We start from the raw sequence: 26,325 nt of genomic DNA on the forward strand, positions 1-26,325 counted from the left end.
GGATAGGGCAAGAAGCAATGGGCTTAAACTGTAGCAAGGGAGGTTTAGGCTGAACATTAGGAAAAACTTCCCGTCAGGGTGGTTAATCACTGGAATAAATTGCCTAGGGAGGTTGTGAAATCTCCATCTCTGGAGATATTTAAGAGCAGGTTAGATAGACATCCATCAGGGATGGTCTAGACCAGTGTTTCTCTAAACTTTTTGAGATCACAGAACACCAAACAATTTTTTTTTTTTTTTTTTTTTTTTTTTTTTTTAATGTAAAACACCTATGAAAATTCTCTTAAAAAAATGTCAGGAAAAAAAAAGACAAAAACAAAGTAGTAACAAAAACAAAGAGGTGGCGGCATACCTGCGAGTTGTCCGCAGAACACAGTTTAAGAAACACTGGTCTAGACAGTACTGGGTCCTGCCATGAGGGCAGGGGACTGGACTCAATGACCTCTCGAGGTCCCTTCCAATTTTAGTATTCTATGATTCGGTATGTAACATTGTGGATGGCTCTACACAGATGGGACAACCTAACTGCAGAGGGATCATAGATGGCATACATATTCCCATTCAGACACAAGATCGCTTAGCCTCGGAGTATATTAATCAGAAAGGATATTTCTCCATAGGTCTCCATGAGCTTGTAGATTACTGTGGGCACTTCACAAACATTAATGCGTGATGATCCAGAAAAGTGCATGATGCACACAACTTTCGAAACACTAGCTTGTTTGAAAAATTGCCAGTGAGGACTTTCTTCCCATACTAGAAGATCACTGTAGGGAAACAAACACCCATTGTGATCCTGGGAGATTCCTTAATACCTTGACTCAAAGCCATACAGAGGGAGCCTTGGCAGCAATTCAACAGGCTGAGTAGTTGCAGAGTGACTGAAGTGTGCGTTTGGCCTTTCAAAGCCCACTCGCAATATTTGTATGGGAAGCTGGACCTAGCTGATAACAGTCCTATGCTTATAGACAGGGCTTGCCAAGCAGCAAGCCCCGCACGCCAGCCGCATGGTTCAGCACGCTGCGCGTGCATTTACGGGCGAGTAGATTACACTAATTGTTGAGCCATGCTTATAGGCATGCATGGTGCCCTCCATAGTATTTGTGATGGGAACAGTGAAAACTTCACTTGGGGCAGGACACCTGAGGCTCAGAGCCTAGCAGCTACATTTGATGAGCCTGAGACCATGGCTATTATAGGGGCACAGTGCAAGGCCATAAGGATCAGGGATGCTTTGAGGCAGCAATTTCACACTGAAAGCCAGTAATACTTGTTGCTGTGCAAGGGAGTACAATGGCTGCAATGCTATTAGGGGACCATAATTAGCCCTTATAATATATTGACTAGGCTATGCTTGATTGCATGTAATGGAATAAAAGACTTCAAAACCAAGAATTTATTAACAACAACAGATGTAGGACAGACACACAGCGTGACACATTTACCCTTTGGGAGATGGATGAGGGGTGGAAAGGAAGAGAGGCCCAGAGCATTTACTGATTTGCATATGTCCAATAACCTATACAGACCTATTGGTTGTTGTGCCGTGCAAGGGATGCTCCACTTTAACAGTTCTAAACTGCATGAGGATAGATAGGGGTTAAGTGCAGTAGGCACCAGTGACAGTCTGTAAGGCTGGACAGGGAAGGGATAGGTGTGGAATCTAGCACATCATGTGACAGGTACCATACAAAATGGTAGCCAAAATGTGTTGGAAGTGAGACAGGAGCGCATTGAAAACAGTTTTGGGACACTAGTTGTGGGGAGCATGAGAAAATGGGTGCAGAGCTGCTCAATGAGCAGCGCTAGCAGAGCCTGGAATATGCCAGCTTGGCGTGCCCTAATGTTTAAGAGCTGCGCTGTGGCTTCATTCTGACACTCAGCATAATCCTTCTATTCTCTCCTCTCATTATCCCTCCACTCCTCCAATTCTCTCATTTCAGGAGTGGCCTGTAGCAATGTTACACAAAAGGTCTTCTTTACTTTTCCAAGGCAGCTTCCTTACTCCATGCAGCTATTCAGCTGGCAATAAAAAGGAAAGGCTGAGATCCCAAGGTTCTCTCTGTGAAGCAAAAACACAACATTTTAGAGAGGTACCATTGTTAACACTAGACCGAGCACTGACATGACCCATTTTAAACTTAAGTACTATTCACATACCTATCACTAACTGGCTGCCCCAGGGTGAGCACATATAAGCCACCTCTCCTCTAAATGGTGAGTTACCCAGTTGGACAAGGGAATTCCTTGTTGCCAAGCCTTACTGTGGTCTGGGAATGTGTGTCTTAGGGAGAGCCAACACTGCAGGGGGGCCCTATAATCAATGTCCATACATTTCCCACAGGCTGTGTTCACCCTGGATGATAGCTTGTTGCTGAGGGTGAGCACAGAAGCAAGGGAGAGTCTTCTGAAAGACTGTGGCTTCCATCCTTATGCAGCTGCCTATGTGCAGCAGTAGTTCCCCTTTATGGCACAGTGGCACAGGAATGTTAGCCTTAAAGGGACAAGGAACAAAGCAGCTCTGCCAAGGAACCTGCAGAAGTGGATTGGCCAGTATCTGCTTGAGACTTTCAAAGAGATCTATTCAACCTATTACTGTGAAGTGAGTATCCATCAGCACACTGTTCCAAATAATTACATATGTGTTGGTATTAGCACCACAAAGACCCAAGCCTGCTTCCTGCAACCCTCCCACCCCCACCAAAAAAATCAAAGCTACTTACCAGGGGCATCCTCTCCTGTTTGCATTTTCCTAACAGCCGACTGCTGAAACTGACTAGACTCCTTTTGAGTAGAAAAGAGCTCTTGATGTGTCCAAAATGCGTGCAGAGTCCTCTGTGGATGAATGCACTGAAGAGGAGGGGGGGGCAGAGACAATTTCCTCCTCATGGCTCCATCCACGCTGGAATGTACCAAGCTCTCAAATATCCACAGGAGTCTTTGGAGTGAAGGGGGGGGATTGCCCCCAAGTATCTCATCCAGCTCTTTGTAGAACCAGTATGCATCACCAGAGCAGTGGTTTGCCTCTCATGCCTTGTGTAGGTGTTCCACAGATCCTTTAATTTGCCACTACACTGCAATGCATCATGGTCATGGCCTCTTTTGATTATGCATCTTGATACCTGCCCATAGGTATCATGATTCTATGGCTGGAGGGCACCTGGGACTAGACAGCCTCCTCTCCCCAAAAGCTGATAAGGTCCAGCACTGTGGCATTGCTCCAAGCAAGTGATCACCTGATACGTGGAACAGGAACAGTCACCTAGAAAGATGAGCTAACAGCACTATATGCATCACTGAGCAAACAGGAAGAGGACTTTCTTTACATTCTTTAAAATTCCCAAAGACTGTAAAGAATGGATCTGAGGGTTGGTCACCCAAAGGCAGGGCAGCAGAGTTTAAATGGATGACCAGATCCACAGTGCTTGTTCTTGCGCAACAGGTACCAGAGGACAGTCATACCACTAATACACTATGGTATCCACACTAGCACCCCCGCACCATAGCCACTGCTCAGAGAGCTCTCCATGTCACGCTGAGGCAATTTACTTAGTGAGCAAGAACTCTACAATTGCTGTGGTTTAAGTTAGGGATGTAATAGTACCATCAAGTAACCGATAAGCAAAAGCTTATAGGTTAGTGCTATAGACTATATGCATTTCCCTCTCCCGCACCAGTAAACTTTTTAGTAGGCTGGCCAGCAGCCCTGCTCAGTTCTGGCTCACACTGGCTCTGGGACCTACCTCCACTGTGGCTCTGCATTTAAAGTGTATTAGGAACCAAACAGGCAGCCACCTTGGCTCAGTTAGGATTCGCGCTGGGTCCAGGAGCTCAGGACTTCGTCTCCCCCCACCCAGACAGGGGCTGTTGCCACCCCACACTGCTACCTCTTCATCAGAGGCAGCAGCACAGGGCAACAAAGAGCTGGTTTTTAAAACTGGCTCCCATCATGGACTAGCTTCCACCTGGCAATCCACGCTGCTGCCAGCCCCGCCCCTGGGGACTTACATAATAGTCGACTAATCGGTAAGAATTCATGAGATTACTCAATTAATCAACCAACCGATAATTAACATCCCTAGTCTAAGTACCTTGCTAACATGGACACCGCAGGAGTTGGAGCACTGGGGGCTGATTTACTGTGCTGTAACTTGCCATTGTAGACAAGGCCTTAGTCTCTGGCTATAACAGATTTTTTCAAGCCCTGTATTTTTATATACTTACTTTAAAGTTACTTACTTTAGAGTAGGCCCCAAGTGAAAAATGGAATACCTGTGATATCAGAAAAATGATATTTCATTTGCAACACACACGTCCGTTCTACTGAAGCAATGTGTGTGGAACACTAAAATGAAGTAATATAATTGAGTTGCTTTCTCTTCAGCAAATATTTACACAATGAGTAACTAGGAAATTGTTTTTGAGAAGCTATTACAGGTAAGTATCCTTCACACAGTTGTGGTTTTGAGACCGTAAAATACAGCGGAAGAAAGAAAACTAGGAAAACAGGATTCTATTTACCACCTTCGAGAAGTCACCATACCACCGTGTTTCAGTCTCCTGTTTCCTCCCCCATCTATTTTACTTTTCCTTCTATGTAAAGGATTTGGAGGTTCATGGACAAAAGATGCAGAATTAAATATAACTAGGAATACTTCTTTATTTTAGAATGATTACCTCAGTGTGATGGATTACTCATAGAAGCAATGACTACACAGGGTGCCTTCTGTGAAATAAACTAACTCATGTAAGTAGGTTTATAAGGTTAACAGCAATAAACTGTACACAGGGGAAGCACATCAGATTAGTTACCATGGATTTAGTAATTCTCTAATCCAAGCACCACTCGAATAAGAATCAGAATAGCTGTCCCAACACCACCACAGGAAAGCAGGATACAGTTAGTGTGTATTCACAGAGTACACAATGTTTGCTATCCGTTGCACTCTTTCCCAAAAACTGAACTTTACACCTGTGTTTCTTGCATTAAGATGCATCTCTTTGTTCTCATGCCCCTGTACTCAGGTGGAGTTTATCCTAATTTTAACTAGGTTAAAAAAAATCTTAATTTAAGCCTTAGAACACAGGAGCATATGATAAGCTTCTGGATGTGATTTGGCCTCAAAGCACTTCACCACTATCCTTTGAGGGGCCAAACACTCACTAGAGAAATTGAACTTCATGAACTGAATTAAATTATATAAAGCCAAGGCTAAGCTTGAATGAACAATATTTATTCTTAAGTTTAGAAAGTTTTAGAAAGAAAAGAGGGTTAAGTGCCCTCATTTTTATGTGAGGAAGACAACACGATTAGATATGTCCAATTAATCCAGCCTTCTGGATACAATTAAAGCCACTTGCAAAAACTACCTTGAAAGATAGTTAAAATCCATTGCAAAAAAGGTGGTTTTGATAATTTTCCACCAGATTAATATACTCAAAATAAATAATATGCTTCCATTTAAGATATTATTTGCCAAGTACATTAGGTGCCTAGTTGGAGCTGTTAAGCTCCACTGCAATGCGTATGAAAAAAAAAAAAAAGAGGATAGCTAAAAGAGGTGAACACCAATAATTCAACATAACCGAAATCTGAGCTCGTCATCTTGCTTTACGCTCAGCCCTCCTTTTTTCAATCACCAACTAGAACATGGTATCTGACTAGGAAGATGGTTCTTAACCCAGGGATGACTTGCCTTCCCTAAAAATTCCAAACAATCATTTTTCCTGTCCAGACAGCTACAAATCACCTTAAGTCCCCTCATTTCATGTTCTTGATTACTGTAACCTCATCTCCAGTCTCTACTACTAAGTGGGCTCCAGCCCACAAAAGCTTACACCCAAATAAATGTGTTACTCTTTAAGGTGCCACAGGACTCCTTGTTCTTTTTGCTGAAACAGAAGAACACAGCTACCCCTCTGAAATGGGCTACCAAGTCTACTCAAAATGCTACTGCTACCATTTTCATCCTAATTCATACTTGAGGTGCCCCTTCACTTCTGCACATACAAGTTTGGCTAGATAAGTAAGACTGATGGTTAAGAATGTGAGTTAGAAAGAGAGCCCTGCATGGACACAAAATTTGTAGCCACATCCACATCTGTATCTGCAAAAATGAATCATATCTGCATCCATATCTGCAGATATCCATGGATTTGCAGGGCTCTAGTTACCAGCACACCAAGTCTGCATCTATATTGCACCCTTCTTCCACAAAAGCTTAGGCAAATGATGTGTGGAGTAGCATATTGCCGTGCTTCATTTGCATAATTAATTAGGAGCTGTTTTTGCATAAGAGGCTTTTGCTCAAAAAGGAGCTGTTTAGATGGCTCCTTTTTGCGCAAACCCCCCCTCTTGCGCAAGAGCTGTTCTTCCTGAAAAAATGAGTCATCTGAAGAAGTGGGCTGTGCCCACAAAAGCTCATGATACCATCTAAATGTTTTGTTAGTCTATAAAGTGCTACCAGACTATCTGGGTGTTTTTTTTTTTTTTTTTTTTTTTACACACACTAATGAGGGGTAGTATGAACAAAATTGTGTCGACAGGAGACTTTCTCCAACTGACATAGCTTCTGCTACTCATGAGGATGGTTTTATTGACACAAGAGCTCTCTCAGTGTACCACATACATTGCAGCTGTACTGGTACAGCTCATCACTGCAGCACTACAAATATAGACATGCCCAGGGCTCAACGAATTAAAATCTACTCGCCATGGGCGAGTAGATTGCTTAGCCCAGCGGGGCTGCGCAGCGCAGTCGGCGAGCAGGACTCGCTGCTGCTTAGCGAGCCCTGGACATGCCCATAGATGGGACATCAAAGCATGGGACACACTGTGTAACACAATAGGATTCCACTCCTCATAACAGTGAAGCCATCAGGCTAATAAACTATTGTCCCTAACAGTTGCTTTGACTATTCATACTTGTGGAATATACTTCAATGTGCTGATGAGCTCTAGGAAAAATGCCCTTTGGAGCACTGAATGTTAAACACAGATGTTAAACCAATCATCCAAAACTACAATCCCATCAACCAAACCTGAGAGTCCTATGAAAACAACTTTCTCTCTCTCTCACTTTTAAGGTTCCCGGTAAGCTATGTGGCCCCACAACTGCTTCATTAGCACCACACAGGTGCTCAAGGCACCTGCCTAAGGCAGGGAGAAGAGCCACTTCATCCGCAACCTAGCCTGGCCTCCACTTGGATTTGGCTGGGAGAGAGATGGCACAAACCTGGAGCCTCTCCCCCAACCCAAATGCAAGTACAGCCTGGCCCCAGAGTCTCCCTCAACTCCTGTACCCACCCTCTGCCCCAGCCTCACCCTAGGACCTGAGCCCCCCCTCACTCTTAGAACTGGAAGGCCCCACCCACACCACATGAATTTTGTTATATGCGCCAATATGGAAGTGATGTCACATCATCGCACATGAAATTTTCTTCTGCTCGTGGGTGAGAAAAATTAGAGGGAACACTGATGCTAGGGTAATAACATGAATATGCAGAAAAAATACTTCAAGGACCATGGCTGTTAAGTATCAACTCTTTAAAGTAGCCTTGGCATATTCTTACTTGCAGTACTGTGCTGCAAATCAGCCCCCAGTGCTGTAATTGTCATGGTGTCCACACTGGCTCCACAGTTAGTGCACATTAGGCAAACCACCTCTGCAAAAAGCGCAGAGCTTGCTTGCCCCCTGGACAATGGCCTCCAGCATCCTTCCTATAATGCCTGTTCTGATCTCTCTGGTCATCTGTTTGAACTTTAACATTTTGCTCAGGTAACCAAGAACTACCTTTGCATTCTTTTGGAAATTTGAAAGTCCCTTTCCTGTTTGCTCGGCAACGTGCAGTGGATGCCCTCTTCCACACGGCATAAGACATCAGGGCTGCATATGAACTGTGGACAAACACAAACCTGTTATATTCTCAGGCCACTCCTCAACTCCTGTCTACTGCACGCTCCCTCCCTGCCTCACAGTGAAAATGTTTGTTTCATGTGTCATGGGTGTCCTACCTTTCCTTTGAGTTTACTAAATAAGAGTCATGTGTTTCAAAGAAATCTTTATTTTATTATATAAGAGCAAGCAAGCGTCCCCCAACAAAGCTACGCTCAGTGTAGTGCTAAGTCCAGTGTATAGATCAGTGAGTCACCATCTAACACCACAACCACTGTACCCCCATGCATAGCAACCAGGTTTAATGACTTTCAGCATCAAATTGTGCCTCAATACATCCCTGATCCTTACAGCCCCATGCTCTGCTTCTTATAGCCATGGTCATGGGCTGTTCAAACTCAGCCTGCAGGTGCTGTGACTCAGGGTCCCACCCGAGAAAGGCTTTCACCCTTTCCTTTGCAAATACCATGGAGGGTACAGCACACACAGAGAATCATAGAGATGTTATCATTGGACAAGTCCAGCTTCCCACACAAACAAAGCCAACGGAACTTCAAATGGCCAAAAGCACATTCCACCTGCTCAGCCTGTTATTGAACTGCTCTTTGCGGCTTTCAAGGCTCCCCAGGTATGGTTTCATGAGCCAAGATATTAAGGAGTAAGCAGTCTTCAAGGATTACAGCAGGTATTTCCAATTTCCCCATGGTGATCTTCTAATCTGGAAAGAAAGTCTCCACTTGACCCTGCATTAATGTCTGTGAAATGCCCACAAGCACCTGAGGAACCATGGAGAAATACCCCTTGTGGTTAATGTACTCTGAGGGTAGGTGGTCTGGTGCCAGAATTGGAACGTGCACACCATCTATCGCCCGACCGCAGTTTAGGAAGACCACCTGTGCAAAGACACCCACAATTTCACACATGTTGCCCAGAGTCAAAGTGTTTTCCAGGACGATGTGACTGATGGCCCCGCACACTTCCATCAGCACAAATCCAACATAGGGATGTAAAATTTCAATTAATTGGCTAATCGAATAATCAGTGTAATTTGCATCAAGTATTTGATTAGTCAATAAGGGTGCCTCCACCTCTGAAGTGTAGCAACAGCCCTGGGGCTGTTACTATACTTCAAAGGCGAAAAGCACTATGGAAAGGAGGGGGCCAGCGTGGGACTCCCAGCTGGCCCCAGTCTGCACACAGCATTTCGGAGCAGCAGCGCCACATGGAGCCCAGGGTCTAGCTCTGGGCTCCACATGGTGCTGCCACTTTGAAACACACCTCTTCTTCCCCCCACTTGCTGCCTCTTTCTGATAGAGGCAGCAAAGGGGACGGGGGAGTAACTAGTCAACTATCCGAGAAGCATTTGCTCATCAGATAATCAACCAATCATTCATATCCCTAGTCCAACAGTCAACTTTCCCACTCCAAACTGATTGGCAACCAAGTGAAACCTGTCTGGAGTAGCCAATTTCCACAGTGCAATCGCCAGAGGCTTCTCCACTGACAAGGCAACTTTCATTCATGTGTCCTTGTACTGCAGGACAGTGGCGAGCTCAGCTCACAGTCCCATGAAAGTGACATTCTCCATTCAAAAGTTCTGCAGCCACTGCTTTTCATGCCAGGCTTGCATGACTATGTGATCTCAACACTCAGCATTTGTTTCCCGAACCCAAAAGCGACATTCCACTGTGGTAAGCACCTCTGTGAATGTCACAAGAAATCCCATGTCACATGAATGCTTCTCAGACTCCTCATCACCACTTTACAGCTCTACACTTTACACACAAGACAGAAGCACTGAAGCTGTCAAAAGATGATGCCAAATACAGATAGAAGCACAGGGGTTGCTGGGATGCGAAGCAATGCACCACACGGCATTGGGACCAGACCCATGATGCCCCATGCCTCCCCACAAACCTCCACAGCAGAAGAGGAAGAGGTGCTCTGTGAGGTACCTAGAATTCACCACTCCCAAAAGTGCTGCAAGTGTCATGAGTGTGGTCATGCTAATGCACTAGCAGCTCAGAGTGTGGGCACCGAAAATTTTCAGCAGTTACACATTTACCTAAATAAAAACACATTTTAATATTTAGATATGAAGACAACCATTTAAAGTCTCTTCAGACACTTCACAGAATATAATCTTTAATCTGTCAACATATTTTATGTATTAACAAATTGGAAATCAAAATCTTAATGCAAGATCTGTTTAAACATTATGTAACCTTGTCGCCCTGGCCAAGTGTGTTCTGTGAAAGTCTAATTTTTGCAACTATTGTCCTAAACTTATCTTAATGGCATTAAAAGACAGAATTGCCTTCGGACACATCCTAATAAACCTGTTCAGTAAAGCAAGTCTCTATTAAGTAGTACTTATTGCACTGTTTCTTCACAGTTATTACTTTCAACCGTTCCTACAATGTCAAATATGAAGGCACACACGGAACAGGATAAAGAACTTTTACCCTATCTTACCCTATCAGTTGAAGGTCTGAAATTAGAAATATGCTTCCATCCTTATCCACACTCCACCCAATCACTCAGAAAAAGGGAGAAGACATACATCAGCCAGCCAGCCTCAGGCATAAGGATACCGATATTTTAAATCCGAAAACTGTTCTTAGGAAGAAATGAGCTGGTGAAGAAAATAGATGAACTTTGATTTCTGATGAATAGCAGAGAACTCTCCATACTAGTTTGTTACAATATGCTCTAATGGAATTTAAAATCAATTAATGTATCAACTGCGTGGACAGGATTGCTAGCGAGTCGGGGGCCACTCAATTGAAAAGCAAAAAACACCCCCCCCCCCCAAAAAAAAAATCACTCACTGACATGGGCTCCAACTGAGGAGAAAGACACTCCCCAGATTGTGTAGGGCAGCACATCCTTAGGAGTGAAGTTAGGCCATGATCTGGCAGAGCACTTAAATAGCTGTTCAACACCTGAGTATCCCTGTTGAAATTAATGTTTTTCCAGATTGGGGGCTTAATAAATGGAATGGCTAAGTAGTACTCTGCAATGTCACAGTACAGCCACTGAACTACAATTGAAACTGTTACAGATAATAGATCAGAAGGGCAATAAGAGTAGACGCTCCAGCATAACACAGGCTGGAGAGAGGTGGGAATCACCCTGCAGCTCCCACACTCAGGGGACACCAGCTTGGCAACGAGGCTGCATCCAACCCTGAAACAGCACAAGGGCCAAGGCCTACCCCTCCACACAAGGTGCACTAAGATCATGAGAACAGAGTCTGCCTGCCCTGACTTCCTAATCCTGGCATGCTCAAGCCAACAGGATGAAAGCAGGGAGGGGGGCTTAATAAAGGGGGTACACCCAGGTGTAGGGTGAGAGATCTATGGGGGGCAATCTGGTTGTGGACAGTTGGGTGGGAAAGGAAAAGGCTGGATGCACAAAGGTTTATTGGAAGGTTCTGGGTGCAGGCGAACAGGACTCTGCACGAGGGTCCAGAAAAAGTCTACTGAGGCTCAGCATGGGATTCTAAATCTCAACCTCTTGCTTCTAGAGGGGTTGGAACCTGGGTACATGGGTTTGGGGGGGGCTCTTCAAGGTGGGATGGTTCAGTGTAGGGGACGGCTCAGTGGACAGTTGCCCATACATTCAGTGACCCCCTCCTACTGCCAATGGGGATGAATTGGGACAAGAAGTGGGGGACAAGTGGGTGGGGCAGAACTGCCTGCAGCCCAGGAGCAGTCCATGCAAGGTAAGAGGAAAAATGTCCAACACCCCTTTCCTCCCCCCGCCCCCAGCCCAACCAGGACTAACTACTGGAGCCTGGGGCACTTTCGGAAGCACCAGCAGGGGCGTGCCCAGATCTGGGTACATCACAAAGGCAAGCGAAAGAAACAGTCTCTCACATTCAGATACCACCTCCCAAGGCAGTGATTTACATTTCCCCTCAACACCAGAACTAGACACTAAGGACTGCTGCCTAGAAGGAGAATGTGAATCATTTATTCTTCAGCGACTGAGTAAAACAAGCGAGGCAACATCAATTTTGAACGTGTTCATAGTGAAGAATTCCCTCCGGATTAAACTGGTTAAGGGAATTGTTAATAGATTGAGGAAAAGCATTGGTGATTCCTTGCCTGCTCAGTAGCTACTTTCCATTAACTAAAACAAAGGCTATAAAAACAGATGGCAGCTTCATTCCTGTTTTTAACCACAAGTCAAACAATGAGGATTACATTTCGAAAGTGGTCCAAAAGCTCTTTTCTCAGCTTCAAAGTCCACTGTGTATTTCTAAGAACCACAGTAATCCTTGTTTTCATGACTTCTACACTAGATCACCACCACAGCCTCTAACAGGGACATTATCTAAGTATTAAAAAGTTAAATAAAATGCATTTAAAACAAGCTGTAGATTGTTGCTTTTGCACAATGCAGTGGCACAAGTTTCTCATATGCTTATGAAGTGCTGAAATCAGAGATTCAGAACTTAATTGGATACTTTCAGCGCACTAGAAGCCTCATAATGCCTTAAAGAAAAAGAAACTAGCCAACATAAGGAATCCCTTTCCTCCTATCAATAGTATTTGGACAATTTGACTACTTGCACAAGTAGTACCAAGCCAGAGCCATCAGTAGAATGCCTCATGACTCTGGAATTGTCTCATAAGAAAATGGATTTTGACACCTTCTGCATGATGCTGAAGACCTTTTTTTTTTTTTTTTTTGGAGCTTGTCTAACTAAGATGTAAATAAGTAGACAGGGGTTTTTCAGGCCATGTCTTTTTCTGGTGAACTGAAAAGCCTCTAGGCCTTGCCATATAATATTTTCATTAACACTAAAAATCCAAGTCTTCTGACTAGAACATCACAATATGAGAAATGCAACTGAATATTTGTACAACTTTTAGTTAGGCTAATTTACTGCATACTATACGAATTCTCCCTAAACACAAGTTTGACCATTGGGTACAAATAAAGCCTATTAAATGCAAGCTATTAAAATGTAACAGTAGATATGATAAAAATATAACAGAAAACTGAACACTTCATCAGAACTTCAATGTCATCAACAGAAGTTCTTACAATGTTACAAATACGTTTGTTGCAATTAGGGATGTAATAGTGTACACAGTTAACCAATGAGCCTGGGCTTCTAAGCTAGCTCCCTGTGAGCACTGGCTCAGGAAGAGTCCCTCTATCCCCTCGAGAGCCAGGGGTCACTGGGCATCACACACAGCAACGTGACTGTAAGTGTGACCACTGAAACTTTCAGCAGTTATATGTTTGTGTAAACACACACATTTTAACATCCCGAGTTAGAATACTTACGCTTACATTCTGATCTTACTGGTTAATTAGCAATCCTTAAATGAGTGAAGACTACCATTATAAACAATTTAAAACAACAACGTGATGCCATCTGTATTAAGAGGACCCTATACAATGAGTCCCAATTCCAATAAGAAGCAGCAGAGAACAAAGAAAGACTTTCGGCTTTTCCTTGAGCACTTACTAGATCTTCTAGGGTCTGTTTAAACTACACTTCAGTGGACAGAGGGATGTAGATTAGGCATATCGCTTTTGCAAATGAAGCGGAGATTTAAATATCCCGTGCTTCATTTGAATAGAAATGGCCATCGCTTTTTGCCAACGCAGCACTTTGCCGGCAAAAAGCAGCAGTCTAGACAGGGATCAGTTGACAAGGAAAGCCTTTACTGACTGATCCCTTATGCTTCGTGCAACGAGGTTTACAGAATCGGTCGGAAAAGGCTTTCCTTGTCAACCCATCCCCATTTAGACTGCTGCTTTTTGCTGGCACAGTGCCACATCAGCAAAAAGCGATGGCCATTTCTACTCAAATGAAGCGCAGGATATTTAAATCCCCGCTTCATTTGCAATAGCGATGTGCCTAATTCTACATCCCTCTGTCGGCAGAGGGGAGTAGTTTAGACGCACCCTTACAGACTTGTCAGAACATTATGCCTACTCCTCTTAATCACATACCAAATGTTAATTTTAAAAGAATGATTCTGAAGCTGCCAGAACTGCTGCTACGTACTATTTTTAATTTACTAGAAACTATTCCAACTACAACACAAATTCAAAGTTTCAGAGCATGTTTAAATACTTATGAAATATACTGAAATGTAAAAACTTTAAAAGTTTAATAGGGCTGTATGTTGTTTCTCAGCAAGTCTGGCTGCATCACTTGCGGCGATTCCATTCTCTATTTATGAATGGAAACATGAATTAAGCTAGACTGGTGGTTCAATATTTAGACAGTAAAATGCTATTGTTTTCAAAATAGGTCCAGCCTATCACTACAATGCTTTAAAGAGTTTGAAAGGAAAATTCTATCTACACATCTTTAGCACACACTTCAATTTAATGGTTTTGACTACACAATGTCAGTATTTGTATTACAGTAGCTGTCGCCAATGGTATAGTAGCACTAGTCAAGCGATTCAGGGATTTACTCAGGAAGCATTTTTATTGTACTGGTAAATATTGAATCCCGGATACACTAGACTTTAGCACCAGTCTTGTCCTAAGGATGTTAAGAGGTGGGTAATTTGACTAGTTGTGTAGTGGATAATATTTGCATCGCCTAATCATGTAGTTGATCTGGAAAGGTGCTCTGGAATGGCTTGTGCCAGTCGAAGAGTTACTCCCACTGTGACTCTGCAGTTTAAATGTAGTAGGAGCCAGGTGTGCCAAGCCGGCCATGGACAGGAACTGCTTCGCGGCAGTAGCCTCAGCCCACTACAGGTAGAGGCTGCTTCGTGGCAGCTCCTCCTCACCCCTGCTCCTACCTCTGATAGAAGTGGGAAGGCTGGGGGAGCAGCACTGCAGAGACAGTGCTGTGGGGTGGGAACTAAAAGCTAGCTCTCCTAGCACCAGCTCCTGTTCTGCCCCCCCAGATACAGAGGCATCAAGAGGGAGGGGAAGTGAGTAGTGGAGTACTCCACTACTCACTTATATCCCTTTCACTCCTGCTTTGAGATAAATAGTGGTTTTACTATTTACAGTGAGCACTGACAACCTGTCAAAGAACAATTCCTAATTAAAAAATGTTATAGACATTAACATGTTTTATAGACTTATCCCATATACATTAATAGGACTATTCAAATCTCTGGAATGCCTACTTACAAGCATAGTATTCACAGTAAATCTAAAGAGATAATATCTCTCAATCTCTCTCATTAATCTTTCCAACAACCAATGTCAACTTAACATAGTCCTTCAAAACAAAAAGCCTTCACACAACAAGGAATTTAAGTAAACTACCCAGAAGAAAGAGAAAGAAAATAAGGCACTTCGACAGAAAACAGTTAAATGGTGAGACTGACTAAAAAGAAATACTGAAATAGAAGTGAACAACATTTGAAATATGAAGAAACTGAATTAAAAAAGTTCTCTCAGAAGCAAATTGAATATTTTTAACACACCCTTATGGGTCTTCCATGCATGCAATGGATTTTTATTTTTCACGTCAGCATGGCATGGTGCAGAGGAAGAACATGTTTTAGTAACCCTGACAAACACTATTCACTAGAAACCTGAATCTGGCCCAGAAATTTAAACTATTTCAATTTAATTAACTTGTATTGCTCTCTCTCAAAGTTACAAAGCAAAATGTTTTTAAAAAGTGACAAAGTACTCTTGATGTTGTCCTTCTACAATTTTTGACAAACACTATAGCACTAGAACCTGCTAATCTGAGTCATAGAATCATAGGGTTAGGTTTTGTCTATATCTAACAGTTTAAAGCACAGCTGTGGCAGCACTTTTAACTAAAAGCATGGCCACAGCAGCTCTAGCAGAAAGCTCTCCCAGAACTCTATGTAAATCCCCTCTGAGAGAGAAGTAGCTAACAGCTGGAAGCCACTGTAGGCTGGTCCAGCTGTAATTTTCTGTGCTGGGGAGGGGCGATGGGGGGAGGAGGGGCCTGTGTTCACACTTGAGCCAGAAAGTTACAGCATTGTAAAGTGCCAGTGTAGACTTGGCCTTAGAAGGGACCACAGGTCATGATGCAGTCCAACCTCCTGCCAAGATACAAAATTTGTTTGAGTCATAACACAAGAAATGTGTTTCACCATGCACTGACCCTATAACTCCATTCGTCTGAAAAAGTGGGTTATGCCCACAAAAGTTCATACCACCATCTACATGTTTTGTTAATTTTTAAGGTGCTGCAAGACTATTTGTTGTTTTAAGTTTTTCAAGTTACAAACTAACTCAGCTACCCTTCTGAAGCTTTTGAATTCAAGAAATGTTATTCTTGTTGCTAGACTAATTTGCTCATCCTAACTTTACTGTGTAATCTTTTCTATCTGTAGGAATTACCCCTTCCTTGCCTTTTATTGTATACTAACCATGGTAAGAGATATTTACCTATTTTCTAAATTCTCCGTAAAAATGCACTGTATCTGTTACTTCTAGCAACGTTCAGTTACCATGGATTTCACATGCTCCAATAAGAAGTTTGAGAATCTATTCATTCTCCTTTTCCAAAGCTGGAAAAAGTGTGTCCAGTGCTTTCTGCAGAAGTACATGCTTTTTTCTGATTGGAGGGGAGGAAAGTGGAATAAATGAACTGAAAGATTTATGCTATAATTCAACAAGTAACTGGGCTCTGCACTAGGGTAACCACATGAAGTTCTACAGCTTGTAATGCATGAGACCAAAAGGTCTCAAGGGCTTGCTAGCTTTAAAAATAATAATAAAATAATAATAATAATCCTATTCATATCAATAATAACCTATCAAGAAAAATATGCATTATTGTGTAGTAGAGACTTCTCTAGTTAAAGTGTTTTCGTTCGTATTTTGGAAAAAAGAGCACCACTCAGTTCAAAGGTTCATCACTTCAATTAGTCAAGCAACGTAATTAATCAATTTTATATAATCTGCAATTGTTTTTCGTAACCTAGAATGGCATTTCAGCCATTCAAGACACTTTGGTTACTTCCTTAAAATACCCCTTTAATCTGAAATTGGGTTTGACATGACATTTAAATCTCAGCCTCTCCATGCATTGAAAAAAACAGAGCCCAGCTTCTAGAGTGACAGATCCTCTGGCTAGCTTCCAAGATGCAGACTGTCCCCACTCGATAATACTCATGTCTATGGCCAAAGTAGGCCAGACAGATTTCATTCGGTCTCTTCTCAGGGGCTGCTGACCTGCCCAGCAAGGAGCTACCCGAATGCTATGCCTGCAATACGGGGCCCAAAGTAGTGATTTATGTAAATGCTTTTTATAAGAGGCTCATTTAATCCTGCTGCCCTTTAACTATTTTTACACCCGGCTCGGAGCCCGCTAGTTTGTGCCTCGCTGCCACCCGAGCTCCTAGCAGGAGCCACCACTCCTCCCTCCTCCCTACTGACCTGGCTACAGCAAAGGAAGAGGCCACTTCCTGCAGTTTATTATGGCTACCACAGGCAGAGCCCCGTCTCTCTACCACTCCAGGCACGTCCCCTCCCAGCGGGCTGCTCACTCTCGGCCGGAAATGGCTACTCACCCCTGTACCCCCAAGCTGTATTGCCTGGTTTTCCAGGGTGTGCCGGGGCTCTGCAGCGCTCGCTGTGGCGGATGCCAAGGCGCCTGCTGGCCGGGGCAGTTGTTAAGCGCGGCCCCCGAGCTGCCAGAGAGCAGGTAATTCATCCCATAGGTACTCGCTTTATTCTCCCGTTTCCTGCGGCCCGGGTGGTACTGATGCTGCTGCTGCTGCTGCGGGGAGGCGGGCGCAGGCTGGTGCGGGCTGCTGGCGGCGGGCTGCGGGGGCTGGTGCGGGGGGCGCGGCGCGCTCCCGCTGTTCACTTTGCTCTCGTGGAAGTTAAAAAACTCCCCGGGGGCGGCCCCGCTGCCGCGAGCCCCGGCCCGGCCGCAGGAGGAGCCGCTGCTGCAGGAGCCCGAGGAGGAGAAGCCGGGGCTCTCGGTGCCGGACTCCACGGAGGAGCAGGAGGACACGGAGGGGGATTTCTGCAGCCGCCTCCCTCCCTCGCTGCCGCCCCGCGCGGAGCCGCCGGCGGGGAGCAGCCCGGTCAGCAGGTCCGGGGTCGAAGGCGAGGGCGGCGGGGAACTGGGCGGCCCAAGCCGGCTGCAGGCGGCGGGGTCCAGCGCCGGCGAGTTGAGGCAGAAGTAGTGCGGGAAGCCGCGCCCGCCCGCGCCCTGCGAGGTCTCCCAGATCTGCATCCACAGCGCATTGGCGGGGCCCATCTGCTCCGGCTGGATCCAGGCCACGCGGGGATCCATCCACCCCGCGCCCCCGGCCGGCCCCGCGCCCCGTCCCGAGCGGCGCTACACGCGCGCGGCGGGCAGCCACATCGGCCGCGGCGCGGAGGGAGCCCGCGGGTGGAGGGGGCCGCGCGGAGCAGCCGGGTCCGGCCTGAAGAGCCGCTGCCGCTGCCCGAATGTGGCGTCCCCTCGCCAGAGCCGGAGCCAGCAGTGCGCATGCTCCGCCGATTTTAAACCTTCACGGGATATGGCCGCCCTGGCAACCGCACATGCGCACTGGGAGCTCGGGGGCAGGGCCGCCTGGTCGCGCGGGGCGGGGCTCGGAACGTTCCTTCGGATCCTCCCGGCGCGTGGAATTTTGGAACCGTTCGGAAAATCCGAGAAGGGGGGCGGGGGCCTGCGCCCCACCACGCCTGCGCGCTGCCGCCTGCCGCTGGAGGGAGGGAGGGAGGGAGCCGCCCGTCCCAGCTGCTGCGCCGGCTCCGCCCACTCCCTGAGCCCAGCCAGTCCCGCCGCGGGACCGAGCCCAGCGCGACCCGCACGAGCCTTTACGCGGCCTCCCTACGCAGCGCCCTGCCTGCAGCCCGAGCGCGAGCCGCCCCTCTCGGCCTTGTTACTCTGCGCGCCCCGTGCGCCCAAGGGCTGCCCCGCCTGCGCCTCGCGGCAACGGCTGGCACGTGGCGAGCGCTCCCAGGTGAGCCCTGCTTGGAGATCTGGAGATAACGGAGTGGCACTTGGCGCTAAAGCAGGGGTGGGAGCCTACGGGGCAGGGGTTGCCTGGCTCCCCCCCCCCCCCAGCATTAGGGAACCTACCCTGGCGCCCCATCCCCGCATCTCTACAGGGCCGAAGAGCACAAAATCTACTGCGTCTCACTTGTGTGCCTCTGAGTCACAACAGGCCAGTTTGTCCTCGCAGATGTCAAATGCTATACACGTCTCATGGAGTCAACATAGTAATTGTACACCAGCTTTTGCTAGTTGAGGTAGGAAAGAGGCAGGGCCAGAGGCCCCAGAAGACACTGGTGCATTAGCCAGGTGCAGTTTCCTCATGCCTTTCTCCTGCAGTGCACAGTAGTAGTAAGCATAAGTGAGCCCTTCCTTTCAATCAAGTGGTAATTATGGTATCACCCCAAATTTGTATTTAAAACAATTTGCTGGTGTAATGTCATTCTCCTTACTAATGTGGAACTTTTATTGACTTAAAGAGGCTAGTGAGACCATATTGTGGGCAGGAGTGCCATTTGACAGGTTGTAGCACCTCCTTCCCAATTTAGTACCAGGGGCAAGGTGAATTGATTTAAATCAGGTTGATTTAATTAACCAAAAAACATTGATTTAAATTATAACCTATTGATACATCTTCACATATTTCTTCAACCAATATAGCACATCTGAGTATTAAAACATGTTTATTTACAACTCAGTACAGTAGTTTGCATCATCTAAGAGACTTCCCTGTGTATATTTGAAGAACTTGATTTTTATTAATTTAGGAAAAAGTACATAATACTACAGTACATGTATCAAGGTGCAGATACAGTACATTAGGAGTGGGAAGAACTAACAAACACAATAGTGCTTATATTTTATTAAATTAAATTGTAAATGTTAAATAAATGTTTCACATTTGCAATTGGAGCAGTCTCCTGAGTTGCTAGCTGATGGATGTCCTTAAACTTTTTTTTTAATTTTCACGTTTTAACAACTCTTTAACAGACAAGCCAAATGTTGGGGGGAAAACCCCTCTTTCAGAATGTCCCTTCTTCCTGTAAAACGAGGTTTACAGGGATGCTGGGAAAACGGGTCCGCTTTTCTGACTTTTTTTCAGAAAAGGGGATGTGTTCCTTGGATGCGACAGAGCTTTTCCAGGATATCTCTACTATACTGGAAAAGCTCTGAAGTCTAGACGTACCCTCTGTCTTTAGACAATGTCTTAATTAAATCTGCCATGCTTGGCCCAGGTTCACAATCTGTCAAAGCTGTCCCCACTCTGGCACTTCAGGTGCAGAAGGTGGGAGCCCACAAAATACTTTAAAAATACCTTGCCTCTATAGGCATCTACTTAAACTCTTCAAGGTCACAGATTCCTTAACCTTGGATAGTATGCTGTCACCACCCAATTGGAAAAAAAAAACCTTACAAACAGAGGAAGATTCACTTGGGAACTTCATTCAGAGGGGTACCCAAGCTCTTTTATCAGGAGAGAACCTGAAAAAAAAATCCTGTAATCTCTGATCGCTGACCTCCTGGTTTTAGGTGTGCATACACAGACCTATCACCTTTCAGGACACAAGAATGAGATCATAGTCTTTAAAAAAGTAATGTTATTAACAAAACAAAAATATATACTTGGTAAAGCATACTTAGTTGCCAGGTGTTATACAGCAACTGAGAAAAAACAGATTAAAGCACAGAGAACTACTTCCCTGGGGTTCAGATTTAGTTACATTGTATGGTGGGGGTGCACATGGACTTAGCACAGAGGGATTCAACCAAACTACAAAACAAAGAAAATATCCTGATCACATCTAATTAAACATTCTCTATAACATATCCATAGCTTCAAGATCCAGTCCATTTCTAGGCCTAGGTATTCTTTTTCTAGGCAAGGATATTCCTACCTGGTTCAATTCATCATTTTCCCCCAGCGCCTGATTTGAACTCCCCCCAGGAGAACCAATGGGAAGAAAGTCTTGGGATTTGAATTGAAAGGGAATTTGCCTGCTGCAGTCTTTCAAGTAGGAATAGGAAATCCGAATCGTGTCTAGACTGGCGCTTTTCTCCGGCTTATCCCCAAGCCGGAAAAAAGTGGCAGCCATGTAAATGCAAATGCCACGGGAGATATTTAAATCCCCCACGGATTTGCAATTCCGACTGGTCTAATCTGCATCCCTTTTCTGGAAAAGGGGTGCAGTGTAGACACAGCCCTGATGTTTTTAGTGGAACAATGTTATAGTTTAGACCTTTCCACTATCCCTGGTAAAGAGTTCCACAGATTGATCATGAAGAAATAATTTATTTTGTTTTAAATCTGCTGCCTATAAATTTCATTGAGTGAGCTTCTTTTGTTATAGAATAGTAGAATTAAAAATACTAGAACTGGAAGGGACTTCAAGAGGTCATCAGTGCTGAAGCAAAAAAAACGCTCCTCTCTGTTTAGGCAGCTAACAAACAGCATGAGCCAAATGTGGTCCCAGCAAAGCCGGGCGCAGTAAAGCTGCTAATACAATCAATCCTAGTATCTTTATACCCTTAGCCAAACAGTCTGATGTCAGGGCATCCAATTACAGAAATCCTCAATTAAATTTGGAAAAACAAAGCCTTATCAACAAGATGGCGGACAGGTACGAACGAGGGAGTACATCTCCTGTCCCAACCAGCCCAATTAACACATACCAATAGCCCATCCTGTAGGCCTCTTCTCACGGGGTGACAGAAAGTTCACTCTGGTCTACGTGCTTGAGAGAAAAGCTGAAATGGTTTCTGATATACAAGATGGCTTCTAGCTAAATATGAAAATGGTTTCTACAGCTTCTACATCAGGTCCAGTCCCCTGACCTCCCAGTAGGACCAAGCACCAGCTACCTTATCTCTGATAGGTGTTTATCTAACCTACTCTTAAATATCTCCAGAGATAGAGATCCCACAATTTATTCCAGTGTTTAACCACCCTGAAAGTTAGAAAGTTTTTTTCCTAGTGTCCAACCTAAACTTCCCTTGCTGCAGTTTAAGCCCATTGCTTCTTGTCCTATCATCAGAGGCCAAGGAGAACAATTTTTCTCACTCCTACTTGTCAGGTTTTTAGGTACTTGAAACCAGCTATTGTGTCCCCCCTCAGTCTTCTCTGTTCCAAATTAAACAAGCCCAATTCTTTCAGTCTTTTCTCATAGGTCATGTTCTCTAGAACTTCAATCATTTTTGTTTCTCTTCTCTGTATCCTCTCCAGTTTCTCCACATCTTTCCTGAAATATGGTGCCCAGAACTGGACACAATACTCCAGTCGAGGCCTAATCAGCACAGAGTAGAGTAAAATAATTACTTCTTGTGTCTTACAGCACTCATGACAAACTGTTCAAGACAGTTAAAACCAAAGCAGATTGTGAAGAGCCTCAAAAAGATCTCACCAGACTAGGTGATTGGGCAACAAAATAGCAAATGAAATTTAATGTTGATAAATGTAAAGTAATGCACATTGGAAAAAATAATCTCATCTATACATACAAAATGATGGAGACTAATTTGGCTACAGCTACTCAAGAGAAAGATCTTGGAGTCATTGTGGATAGTTCTCTGAAAACATCCACTCAGTGCGCAGTGGCAGTCAAAAAGAACAAATAGAATGTTAGGAATCATTAAAAAAGGACTAGAGAATAAGACAGAAAATATCTTATTGCCTCTATATAAATCTATGGTATGCCCATATCTTGAATACTGCATAGAGATGTGGTCACCTCATCTCAAAAAAGATATACTGGCATTGGAAAAGGTTCAGAAAAGGGCAACAAAAATTATTAGGGGTTTAGAACGGGTCCCATATGAAGAGAGATTAAAAAGACTTGGACTTTTCATCTTGGAAAAGAGGAAACTAAGGGGAGATATGATAGAGGTCTATAAAATCATAAAAGTGGAAAAAGTGAATAAGGAAAAGTTATTTACTTATTCCCACAATATAAGAACTAGGGGTCACCAAATGAAATTAATAGGCAGCAGGTTTAAAACAAACAAAAGGAAGTTTTTCTTCACTTAGCACACAGTCAACCTGTGGAACTCCGTGCCAGAGTATGTGGTGAAGGTTAGGACTTTAACAGGGTTCAAAAAGGAGCTAGATACATTCATGGATATTAGGTCCATCAAAGGCTATTAGCCAGGATGGGTAGGAATGGTATCCTTTACTCTCAACAGCCCCCTGCCTTGAAGGACCCAAGCAATGCCAGGTAAGTCTGCTAGTGTTCAAACAAATCAATAGCACAGTGCAAAATGGTAGCAACTAAGGATGTAATAATATAGTCAGTTAACCAATTAACCAATAAGCAAAAACTTATAGGTTAATGCTATATAGACAACATGCATTTTCCCACTTCCCCCTGCCAGTTAACTTTTTAGCAGGGTGGCCAACAGCCTGGCTCCATCCTAACTCGTGCTGGGTCTGGGATCTACCCCCACTACGGCTCTGCATTTAAAGTGTATTAGGAGCCAGGTGGACAGACAGCCTGGCACAATTCTGGCTTGCACCAGGCCCAGGAGCTCAGATCTCACCTGGACAGGGGTTGCTGCCACCCCACTGCTGCCTCTTTATTAGAGGCAGCAGCACAAGATGACAGGCAGCTGGTCCGCAAAGGGAGCTGATTTTTAAACTGGATCCTCTCACGGACCAGCTTCTGCTTGGCACCCTGCACTGTTGCCTCTGATACAGTGGCGGGGGCTCCTTGGGAGTAGGGCTGGAACACACTGGCTACTGGCCCCGCCCCCAGGGACTATAGAATAGTTGACTAACTGAGAAGAATTCATGAGGTTATTCGAGTATTCAATTATCCGATATTTAACATCCCTAGTAACAACTCAAAATCAAACTTCATTCTGTATCATGGAATAAAGATTTGTATAGCTTCCCAAAAATCAGTTCTTTTGGAAGGAAGAGAGTTACAACTTGAAATGCAACTGTAGCACTGACCAGAAACACTGTGTACAACTCAAAATGGTTAAAACTTTAAAGTGTCAGCTACTAGGCAGTTTACTCTACACAGTATAAGTTTGTTAAGAATAAGGAAAGGTAGAAAAAATAGAATAAAATAGTTATTTTTGTTTTTACACTGTTCATTTTGAATGCCAAATAAATAAAGGTAAAATGTTTTTGTTTCTCTTCTCTGGATCCTCTCCAATTTCTCCACGTCTTTCCTGAAATATGGTGCCCAGAACTGGACGCAATACTCCAGCTGAGGCCTAATTGGCACAGAGTAGAGTAGAAGAATTACTCCTCGTGTCTTACTCTTGAGTCGGAGTAAGAAATCCTCCAGCTCTCCATTATTTTGAAATAATAGCTCGCAGTGTAGACACGCTCTGTTATTTTCGAATAACGTTCGTTATTCTGAAATAATGCTGCTGTGTCGACATAGCCCTCCAGAATCTCTTAGGGTATGTCTACACTACAAAGTTAATTCAAACTAACAGCCGTTAGTTCAAATTAACTTTGATAGGCGCTACACTACCGAACCGCTAATTTGAACTTAATTCGAACTAGCGGAGCGCTTAATTCGAACTAGGTAAACCTCATTCCACGAGGACTAATGCCTTGTTTGAATTAACTAGTTTGAATTAAGGGCTGTGTAGCCACTTAATTCGAACTAGTGGGAGGCTAGCCCTTCCCAGGTTCCCCTGGTGGCCACTCTGGCCAACACCAGGGAAACTCTTCTGCCCCCTCCCAGCCTCGGAGCCCTTAAAGGGGCACGGGTGGGCTACAGTGTTTGTACCAGTTGCAAGCCTGCCAGCACCCAGCCAGCAGACCCTACACCTGGCACAAGATGAGCCAGCCACCCTCTGCCACCCAGCCATCCCCCTCTTCCCGGGACCAGACTGGCAGCTCACAGGAGCCTGCCCGGGGCCACAAGAGGCGGGCGCCCGCTTGGTCAAGTGCGGAGATCGTGGACCTCATCGAGGTTTGGCGGGAAGCCTCCAATGTCCACAATCTCCGCACTAGCCACAGGAACGCGGCTGTCTACGGCCGCATGGCTGACAGCCTGGCCGCCAGAGGCCACCAGCAGACCCGGGAGCAGGTCCGCTACAAAATTAAGAACCTGTGGCAGGCCTACTCCCGGGCCTGCCAGCCAGGGGCCGACCCAGAGGCATGCCCCCAATTTCAGGCCCTGGACTGCATCCTGGGGGCTCACGCCATCCCTGGCCCCCGGGTGGTGATCGACCCTGGAGCAGAGGGCCCCGTCCCGGACACGGAGGAGGAGGAGCAGGAGGACGCCGAGAGCCAGGAGCCTGCCCAGGACCCACGAGGCACCCCACAGAGCACGCCTGTGTCGTCCGAGGCCGGGGAGGCCTCCACATGTGTGTACCATCATGCTCCCCTTATGTGTACGGAGGGTTGTGGGGGGAGAGGGAGCCCAGGGACCGTGCGCCTGGGCCTTGCCCACCATGGAGCAGCAGGTGGGTGTCATGCAGGGGCCCTGGCCTTGCAGAGGGGGGCTGGGTTTCACCCACCTTGTCCCCAGGGAGAATTGACCGCTGCTCTTGTTTCACCACAGCCGCAGCACCTGGGACTGCAGGGCGCACCACTCCGCCTGCAACAGCCACCCGCACCCGGGCCAGCAGGCCTACCAGGAACGAGGAGGACTACCAACGGCGGTACCTGCGGTTCCTGGATCACCAGCTCCGCACCCAGGACCACTGGGTCCGGGAGGACCTTCGGCAGCGCCAGCAGAGCTTGGAGGCGCTGGAGGAGCAGGGCCGTGCCCTCAGAGGCCACCTCCAGACCCTGGTGGACAGGTTCCTGCCTCTTCCTGCTCCGGCTCCTACAGCTGCCCCAGCTCTCGCTCCTCCTCCCACCCCTGCTCCTCTTGCTCCTGCTGCCCCTGCTCCTCCTGCCCCTCCCACTTCCTCCGCACCCCCTGTCCCTCCTGCCCCACCCTCCACACCCGTTCCCCCCCGACGCCCCCGCACCCGCAGTGCTGCGAGACGGGAGAGCCATCCGGACCCCCAAGCCTGAGCTTTCCCTACCCTTCCTCCCTTTCCTCCCCTTCCAGCTCCCTCCTCCCAGGTTTCCCCCTCCCCTCTTCCACCCTCATTCCTCCCTCCCCCCACCCCAGTTATGTAAAATAAAAAGAGAATTTTGTTGGCAAAAAAGGTGTGACATTAGGAAAGGGGGTGAGGGAGGGGAATGGGGGGAGGGTGGAAGAAGGCCCCAGTGGGGCATGCAGGGAGATTTCAGTCCTCCTCCTCCACATGGAAGCTCTCCCGCAGGGCTTCCCGGATCCAGACGGCCCCCCACTGGGCTTCCCAAATGGCAGCGGTGCGGGGCTGAGCGTAGTGTCCAGCCATGCGCTCGGCCTCAGCCATTCAGGCTGGCAGGAAAGCCTCCCCCTTCCTATTGCACAAATTGTGCAGCACACAACATGCTGCCACCATGGGAGGGATATTGTGCTCTGCAAGGTCGAGACAGGTGAGGAGGCATCTAAATCGGGCTTTCAGTCGCCCGAAGGCCCCCTCAATGAT

General features: G+C 45.9%; 2 protein-coding genes across 8 annotated transcripts in view; one reads left to right on the top strand and one right to left on the bottom strand.

The window, feature by feature from the left end:
- Positions 1-18,308, bottom strand: part of TENT4A (terminal nucleotidyltransferase 4A) — a 95,008-nt gene extending 76,700 nt beyond the window's left edge. For 3 of the 7 annotated variants that reach the window (XM_006127300.5, XM_006127297.5, XM_006127296.5), the window contains exon 1: positions 17,396-18,307. In XM_006127300.5, the coding sequence (XP_006127362.3) occupies positions 17,396-18,129 (734 nt within the window). In that variant the 5' untranslated portion in view covers positions 18,130-18,307. Of the gene's footprint in view, positions 1-17,395 lie in introns of all 7 variants that reach the window. The other 4 variants (XM_006127302.5, XM_006127299.5, XM_006127298.5 and 1 more) reach the window with 4 other exon arrangements.
- A 207-nt stretch (positions 18,309-18,515) lies between these two features.
- On the top strand, positions 18,516-25,939 carry LOC142827225 (uncharacterized). The gene is made up of 2 exons (XM_075921500.2): positions 18,516-25,161; positions 25,359-25,939. The coding sequence occupies exons 1-2, from the start codon at positions 24,630-24,632 to the stop codon at positions 25,817-25,819; spliced, it is 993 nt and encodes a 330-aa protein (XP_075777615.2). The 5' UTR covers positions 18,516-24,629; the 3' UTR covers positions 25,820-25,939.
- The last annotated feature ends 386 nt before the right edge of the window (positions 25,940-26,325 follow it).

The sequence above is a fragment of the Pelodiscus sinensis genome, chromosome 2, assembly GCF_052426305.1.
Source record: "Pelodiscus sinensis isolate ZL-2025 chromosome 2, ASM5242630v1, whole genome shotgun sequence".
In the NCBI taxonomy this organism is placed as follows: domain Eukaryota; kingdom Metazoa; phylum Chordata; order Testudines; family Trionychidae; genus Pelodiscus; species Pelodiscus sinensis.